This window comes from Physella acuta, unplaced genomic scaffold, assembly GCF_028476545.2.
Source record: "Physella acuta isolate Inbredline_101_S28 unplaced genomic scaffold, ASM2847654v3 ptg000949l, whole genome shotgun sequence".
Taxonomy (NCBI): domain Eukaryota; kingdom Metazoa; phylum Mollusca; class Gastropoda; family Physidae; genus Physella; species Physella acuta.
The window spans coordinates 49951-58701 of record NW_026732466.1 but is presented as its reverse complement, the minus strand read 5'-3'; the positions used below and the strand labels follow the sequence as shown (position 1 = coordinate 58701).

Sequence of the window (8751 nt, the reverse complement as noted above, 5' to 3'; positions counted from 1 at the left end):
AATAATAGACCTTGTAAGGGGGTCACCAACTGCTCGTTCTCTTACTGCCTACCTAGTATTTTTGAAACCAAATGTGAATGTTTTTATTAAATCCTTAAACAAAATTAGAAGAAGTCACCTTTAAGACGTTTTTTTTTTACTTACAAGCCGTTTTTTTAAGAAGCGCAGTTAGCTATTATTGGTTCAAATGCGTAACACTTTGTCCTAAACGTAGTGACAATATTAATATAATATTAATAGACTACCGGAACTTACTTTTTTATTCTATTATTAGTTAACGAAAAAAATGTTTCATTGTGGGTACTTATTTTTATTTTGCATATTTTTATCAATGGAAATATTTTTTACAGCCACCACCTCTCATTAATACAAAATGTGCTATGTTTTGTGACTTAAAATGTGCCGTTGCTATTAAAAGATGAAGTATACTTGATTTTTTAAGGAATGTTTTTGTATTAAAAATAAGTTGTCGAAGTACAAAAACTTATACTAATTATACATGTTGTAATTGATATCTACATCATTTATACTCATTGATTTCTTTATTTTCCAATATTAAATCTCAAAAGCGAACTTGCAACAAACATGACAGATATGGTTATTACTTTTGTTGGCAATATGGGAAAGTTTGGTCTATTGGTAGCTGGTAGAGCGCCAGAACTCTAACCCTAAAGTCTCAAGTTCGAATCCAGGTTCAACTAGTCCCTGAGTCTGTCTGATGGAAAGTAAAAGTGGCTGGGCAAAGTCCCCTGACCACACTATCCCTTTATATACCAAGGTCACAGAAACAGGTGAACTCTACTTCATTTCTTCTATAGCCCCATAGACCGTCGGGTTAGAAAAAAGAAACTCATGGCTTGAGAGAACATCGTTTGTGTACGCGAAACGTATTGTGTCGTACCTGAAAATTACAGCACACAACACCCTGCAGTTTAATGTTGATTAATCTAGGTGACTTCATCGCCTGCACGCTGTCGATTTTACCGTAACGATCACCTGTCATACTAAGTACTTTCCCAGTGATGTCCAAAATATGATATTTTAAAAGAATAAAACATCTCCAATATCTTAATTTAATTATTTGAACATAAATTGTATATGTAAAAATATACATCAACTGAAGATGTTGGTTTTTAAACCGCTACATCAGTCACCTCTGATATCTACAATCAGACCAAGCCGCTTAATTGTTCAGACTACAATGGTGATATTTATCTCAAGGATAATTATGCTCCAAAGCATTCACAAATGATACGTGTGCATTATTCGCTTAAGGTTTCCTGATGAATGGGAATTCTGTTTTCACGGATGCCACATTTTACAGTAACATAAATAACAGTCATACAAATGTATTCTGTAATGATAACTTTTTTTGTAAATGGTTATCATTTCTGCTATTTAATCACACTAACTTGCTTTAAGAGATCACTCCCGGTTTATTTTGTAGGATTTTCAAGAGTTTCGTACAAAATAGAAACTCTTTTTTTATATTATCTGAATAAATATAATTTACGAATACGAGCAATTGCGAACACGAATTTAAGTATCTTGGTTCATAAACTAGAAAAATCATCCAATAATTAAGGTCTAATTTTATTCAAAATCTGTTCTTTAACATCTGCTGACAAGTCTGATATACGCCACTGAATACAATTATTAGAGATATTAGTTGCATCGTTTCTGCACTGGAATCCCCAGCAAACATGTATTTAAAACAGCAAATTATATTTAATAGCCTTCATATACATGTTATTGTTTTCTAAAGAAATATACACATTAATTCACTATATAGAGCTAAATGACTATAAAAACAACGTCAGAAATAATGATTTAGTGTATTTATATCTGCGTTTGAGTTAATATCTTTTATGTGTGCGTTATTGATTCCATTGAATGTTTGTTTTTGTGTTTCCGGTTAAGCTTATGTTAATGTCAACTTTTATATATGCGTGTGTGTCGTTTGATTTTACGTGTGCGTTTATGTTTTCAATTTTGTTATCGTTTGCGTTTATGTTTGCATTGATGTTTGCGTTCACATACAAGTATGCGTTTGTGTTATGTTTGCCTTTTTTGTGTTTTGTTTTTGGTTGATTTTTCGTTAGGGTTAATTAAAAAATAATATCTATTAAACCTTGACAATGCTAGGTATATGCTGATTACTAAATGGTCATGGTCCTTAACAGCGAGGCTTTTTACAGGGGCCAGTGCACAGCCTGGCCGGGACGGCTACTTTTGGATTAAATTTTCAGGTTTCTTCAATCGACCTAATTATAGCTTGAGTGTACCATCCATGGCATTTATCATTTTAATAAGTCATAAGCCCCTCGCCTAAAAATAACATATCATTCCAACTTTATCTCCCTCCCCTAAAGATACATTTTACTTCTTTCTAAGATATTAACAAATTTGAGTTGAGATAAGGCAGCATATATTGGTGATTTTTATTTTATTTCCAAAAAAGTATAATATAGCAATTTAAAATTACTGTTTATAGGAATAAGATATAATTTTTTAATCATGCATACAATTAAATAGTTTAAAGAGTACAAATAAGGTATGAAATGTATGACGTTTAATAAAACTATTTTCTCTAGTTATATAACTTAGAACCAGATAACTCGAGGTTCTCAATCTTTGCTTGGTTCAAGAACTCGATGTCGACTTTAGGAGGCTCAAGCTTCACCAGAGGAACATCGTTAGGCAGAGCCTTGGCGACGCGAGTGTAGTTCTGGTATATGACATCAGGCACGTCCTCGAAAACGTCGGCTAATCGCTTGCGTAACGGCACAGAGTCCCAGGTGATGCTGGCGTTTTTGCCAATGACGTCATCAAACCTGCCAGTTATTTTGAAGGTGTACCTGTTTTCATTACACAGATCGTTGATAAAATATTGTGCGTTCGGGTGGGCATTCTTCATGTCGTTCCACATCCAAGGCAGTGAGTTGGTTTCGCTTTGTCGTTTCAGGGCTGTGTAGAAGGGAATGCTGGAGTCACCAAATCTGTAGTGAAACCTGGGAAAATCTTCGTTACCACGATGCTGGTAATGGTAGTTGGAATATTTACTGTTTGATCCTTCAAACCAACTTAGAATTCCTTGAAGTTCACAGGAAAACTTTGCTATAACAGTGGCTGTGTAGGTCACAGAGGTTCTTGTTTTAGACAGGATGAGGCTCCATTTAGAAGCGGAATTCGGTTTGAGAGTTTTAGATGTGTTGACTACAAAGGTTTTTGACTGCTCTTTCTTGGTTTCATCTGATGTTGTGGTGCTGGTCTCATAGTTGAATTTATAGCCGGCAGACACTCCTACACCATATGGCATGAAACTCACCTGGACATTCAGCTCGTCGCTGTTTTTCCAAGAGCTTGTTGTGGTGTGGGTGACGCTACGGACACTGGTCTCAGATTGTATGATAGTTTTTGTGACATCAGTCGGGTCATCGTTAGATATGGTACCAAAGTCTATCGTTTCGGGAATTAAGTCTTGTATCACAGGTGTTCCATACTTGATGTCCTTTATTCCAAAACTCCAGTCACCATAGGCCATGCTCAGACGTTTATCACTCAGGTAGCCCGTACAGCGTCCACTTGTATCAGCTTTCCAAGTGTCGCCACTTCTTCTAAAATTTTCTCCAACCTTTTCAAAGCCTCTACAACCCCCAGGATAGCCATAACCCAAAAAACGAGCCAGTGAAGCCATGTCCCACATCGTTGTGTCCATGATGCGGGTCTTCACCTTGTACAGCTCGTCTAGTTCTTCCGGTCCCTCTGCAGTCTTGCAGCACCTCAGTTTCTCTAGAAAGTAGAGTTTATTGTAAGTACCGCGATATACACCAGCGACGTAGGATTCGTTTTTACATCTACATAAGTCAGTGTTACTAGAGCAATCAGAGATATCCTGGACATAACATTCTCCGTACTTTGGCGGGTGGTCTGCAGGCTTGGAGCATCTTCCTAGTTCAATATTATCTAAATGGCCATTGCTATTTTTTTGGCCTTTCATATTAGATAGGAAAAAACCCGCTGGACAATTCGCCCAGGAGCGGTCGCTTTTTAAAATTGACCAATCAGCGTACATAGTTTGAGGTTTAGAGTTATTCCAAGGCCAGTTTTGAGTGCTGCATTCAGCGTTTTCTAAGATTTGAAGGGGATCATTTTTCCAACTTGTTCTACTGAAACCCGAGATTAACTCATTGTGTATTTCACACTCTGATTGCCACATAAAACGTGTAGACTTCTGTGTAGACTTCTGTGTAGACTTCTGTGAAGTTTTACACCCAACAACAGCTTCGTAAGCCACCAGACTAAATAGCACAGCCGTTACAGTAAAAAGCATCTTTAATGTAAAGCCTGTAGGAAAAAAAATTACTTTTATTATAAATGAATTATTATTGCTAGCACTAGGTATGTTAATTATATTAACGAAAAGTGATTTGTATTGTTTGAATTTGTTAAAAATTAGAACGTAAAATGAAATAAGTGAATTTCGATAAAAGTATTGAAAATATTTTTTAAGATGCAATGCCAGTTCCAGTATTTAGTGCTAGTGTAAGCTTTGGCAGTGACGTAGGCGGACTAACAGGGTTGGTGTGGGAAGTTATGGGGCTTACATCCCCCGAATAGACCAATCTATTAAAATTATTATCACTGATTTTAATTAATTTCTGAATAATTTTTTGTATATGTGTATATAAATATTTTTACAGCATCCTAAAGACTGACGCTGTTTTCACTATCGATGAGCTATCGCACTAAAGTTGTGTAAAAATCTCATTATTGGCTTAAATTCTAGATCTAGAATCTCAATAGAGCTAGAACTACAATCAAGTTTAGTTTATCCGTTGCTCGAGACACATTCCTCGTATTCTTGAACTTGATGAGATATGTGAGGCTAAAATCCAAAGATTGATATCGAATATTTAAAGACTAAAATAGTTTAATAAAGAAACTCCATTATTAGTTTTGTTTTTATACCTGTTTTTTGTTTCAAAGTAATTAATTTTTACTTGGTCTTTATGGTAAATCTAGAAATATTTATTTTATATTCAAAATAGAAGAACTTCCAAGCGTATCAACTTTAAAATAGATAATAGTGCTGGAATATAATAAATTCAATTTAGTGAGCGACTAAATGCTCAACCTTATTCATAGTCTATCGCATAGTTTAAAACGAACTTTGGCGCCATAGCGCTCACATGATAACTCGGGGCGCCAAATTAAACCAGGCCGGGGCGCCGCCCCTACGAAGTTGATTTTTTTTCTCAAAACCTCCCCTGAAGTATTCCAAAAGTATTCCAAAAGTTTCATGGCGATCAGATAAAAGATGTAGCAATGCTTAAAAGACAAATAAAGCTAACGAAATATATTAGAAGGGTTTCATCAATGCTTTAACAATCTTATATTCTTAGACACGTGACCTTGAGTTATTTAAATTTAAACAATGCCTTCGCTTCGATCATATTTATCGGGGCACAAATTTACCTGCAATACCGCCCCAAAAAACAGGAGCGCAGCCGAATGGCATCCTGCCGGTGCACCGATGAACTTGCCTTATTAAATTTATTGAACTACTATAATGCCCAATTTTATTTATAGTCTATTGCATTGTTTAAAACGAAGGAGCAATAACGCTCACGGAAAAAACCGGGGCGCCAATTAACAACCTGCCGAGGAGCGCCCGTGCGAAAATGAAAATTTTCCTCCAGAAACATTTTCAATAGTCTTCTTAATCAACTCCCCAAATTTTCATAGCGATCGGATGAACGGTGTCGAACCGTGTTACGGCCCTTTTGTATGACTGGGTTCATGGCACAAGCTAAAGGCAAATACAAACCTTATTATTGGTGATTTTACAGTTTTTTATTGATATCAGATATACAGCAGCTACACTGCTAAAACTACGACTTTTCGTCATCTTTTTTATTCTCCCTCTCACTTCCCCTTTTGCGCATACGCCTGCCCACAATATATATTAGATTTATATCGCCTTTTTACACCTTCATTCGAAACATGCATTCATCCTACATTTGACTGTTACAAACCGCATCCGACTTTTAGTTTTATATACCTTATATAGTGAAATTTCGCACCCTCCGCCATTAAAAAAATAAGAAAAAAAAACAAATCTTTTTGCAGAAAGCTCTCCTGGTTTGTTCTAATCAACTTCCGAAATTTCATGGCGATCGGATGAGCGGAGTCGAATTGCATCCTATTTTTTTTAATATACCGATTATAGAGAAATACGTATCTCCCTTGAGGCGCCGCTATTGCAAAATTAAAATAAATTCCTTTTAGGAACCTCCTCTGTTGTGTTCTTATCAACTCCCCACAAGTTTGATGGCGATCGAATAAAAGGTGTAGTAATGCATAAAAGACAGACAAACACACAAGCACACATACATTGATATATATATATATATATATATATATATATATATATATATATATATATAAGCCGCCAGGTAGTGTGTCATTCCTGCCTTCTTTCTTTCTGCCATCTGTGTTTGAAGGGCAAATGAGGCAAATATACTATCAGGGCGTTACTCAAAATCTACGCAAGTTCTGAATGTAATAATGCTAACATAATTGTATTGTAGATGCTGGACACCCGATAAAACAAGTGGTTCGGTGGCGGTTTACATTAGAACAAACAAATAGTTTCTACACGTTTGCAGCAATCAAAGTATTTGGAAGGTATTTACACTTTTGTGCAGTGTGGTAGGGTATAACAGTTTGGGGATAGTAAAGTTTGGGTTCCTTTCTCTCACAGACAACCAAAGGTTATTGATGAAGGCTATGTTCAAAGAGAAATAAAAGAAAATATAATCGCTCCCTGACTTTGTGTTGTTTAACTGATAAATATATTCAAGTGTCGACCCGTTCTTAAACACCATTCGCAACATTGTGTATGCAGCGGATTGTTAGAATCTGCCACTACTCATTATTAAACTGTATATGCAGCTACCGAATATTATTGGCCGACCGCTGAGAGCATCTCGTGGACACATGCCTTCATTCCCCAGTTGATTTATGATAGAACACCGTCTGTCATTTGTCCAAGCTTCTTAAACTAGATTTGTATGTCACAGTAAATCTTGATATTCACTTGATGATCAATATTCTTGTACCACTATTAGCGGTTCCATCATACTGGTATAAATTCTATGTATGATGAATGAATGTTCGGCCTGGATGTACTTCCGTTATACATGTATGCACACTTAGATAATTGATTTAGTTTGACTCAATTCGTCATTGATTGACAAACATGGTATTTATGTTCGACAGATACGACATCCAGCGATAATATATGTTCTGTCATCGTCTATTGGTTCTAATAAAGTGGGAGTTTAAGACTCTATTACCGAGAGTAGACCAAGTACGCACCGCCTTACACCATTGTTGCATAAGAAAATCGGATTATAACAGAAATACATTTTCCTTCATTTTTACTTTCTCGTATATACGAAGTAGAGATAAAGTATAGTAATCGTGTAAAAAAAATCGAGATTATTGCAAATCTTGTCGTTTTACACCTCTCTGAGTCAAAGAAACATTTTTTTTTGTAATCTTGTCCGTATGTCTGTGTGTGTGTATATGTGTGTGTGTCTGTGTGTCTGTGTGTAAACACGATAACTTGAGTACCGTTATAGCTAGGTTGATGAAATTACATATATAAGTATTATATCAAGTTTTAAGATCAGTAGCAACTTCTACGCGATTTTCGATAAACGGAAGTGGAACTTTTTCTACTTTGAATTTTTCAAAAGCCTATAACTTGAGTACTATTTGAGATAGCTAAATGAAATTCCATTTGTAAGTAAAAGATCTAATTCTCTGTTTTCTGTCAATTTTAAGTAATTTCCTTTTGACCGGAAGTAGTCATTTTTGCTTTTTTTTTATTTCTCAAAAATATGCAAGTGAATTTATAAATTACTAATAATATTCGATTATACACATTTTCTTTTGCGTTCACTTGGTGTGGAATTCTGTTTTCTACGAGTTTCTATTCTATTTTATAAAGTTTAAGTAATTAAAAATGGATTTAAGCTCATGTCTATATCCCAAGTTGCCATCCCCTTTTGTTTTATCAATAAATGTAATTCTCTTCATGTGGACCATGGAAGACACCACGAATCTTAGCCACCACCCTCATCCCACCTGTCAGGTGAGCTGTGGTTCATCGCGGATTTTTACAATAGCAAAGCCGGTTCGAACAAGTGACGGCTATTAGGGGCAGATAATTTAGTAGAGAGGGAGGTCTAGCTGAAAAAAATTAATTAAACATTATTGTGTTACTCACGGTACTTTGGTTGACAAAATATATTTCAAGAGGACAATCATCTGTATAAACAACAGATATTGTGCAGGCGTGCAGGCTAGTCGTCTTCAGAGGAGGTTCTTTTTGTGATGAAATATTTAGAAGGAGCTACTTTTTATACTTTATTTCAATAGGCTTAGCCCGGATTTCCAGGGAAGGGAGAGTGGATGCATGGGCGTCGCCAGTTTTTAGGGTAAGTGGAAAGACCATTACACAAAACTGCTAACCGCGATAAGTTTAAAATTTCATGCATTACATTGAAATATGTTCTTAAACAGTGTGTTATCATATTGCTTATGGCACACTTAAAGCATATGTCAAGTGAAATTTCGTTTTATACATTTTTAATTATACAAACGTGTATTGGTACTTATAAGTACCGTCAGGAATGTAGGACATTTTGCACCCCCGAAAAAAGTACAAAACAAAAAAAA

General features: G+C 35.7%; 1 protein-coding gene across 1 annotated transcript; it reads right to left on the bottom strand.

Moving 5' to 3' along the window:
- Positions 1-2429: 2429 nt before the first annotated feature.
- On the bottom strand, positions 2430-8399 carry LOC131953764 (uncharacterized). The gene is made up of 2 exons (XM_059317122.1): positions 8300-8399; positions 2430-4347 (listed from the first exon to the last, which is right to left on the bottom strand). Exon 2 carries the CDS (start codon positions 4331-4333, stop codon positions 2591-2593), a length of 1743 nt encoding a protein of 580 aa, XP_059173105.1. The 5' UTR covers positions 4334-4347; positions 8300-8399; the 3' UTR covers positions 2430-2590.
- Positions 8400-8751: the final 352 nt, after the last annotated feature.

Coding starts and splice junctions, on each gene's coding strand:
- LOC131953764 (XM_059317122.1), bottom strand. CDS start 4,333: ATGCTTTTTACTGTAACGGCTGTGCTATTTAGTCTGGTGGCTTACGAA.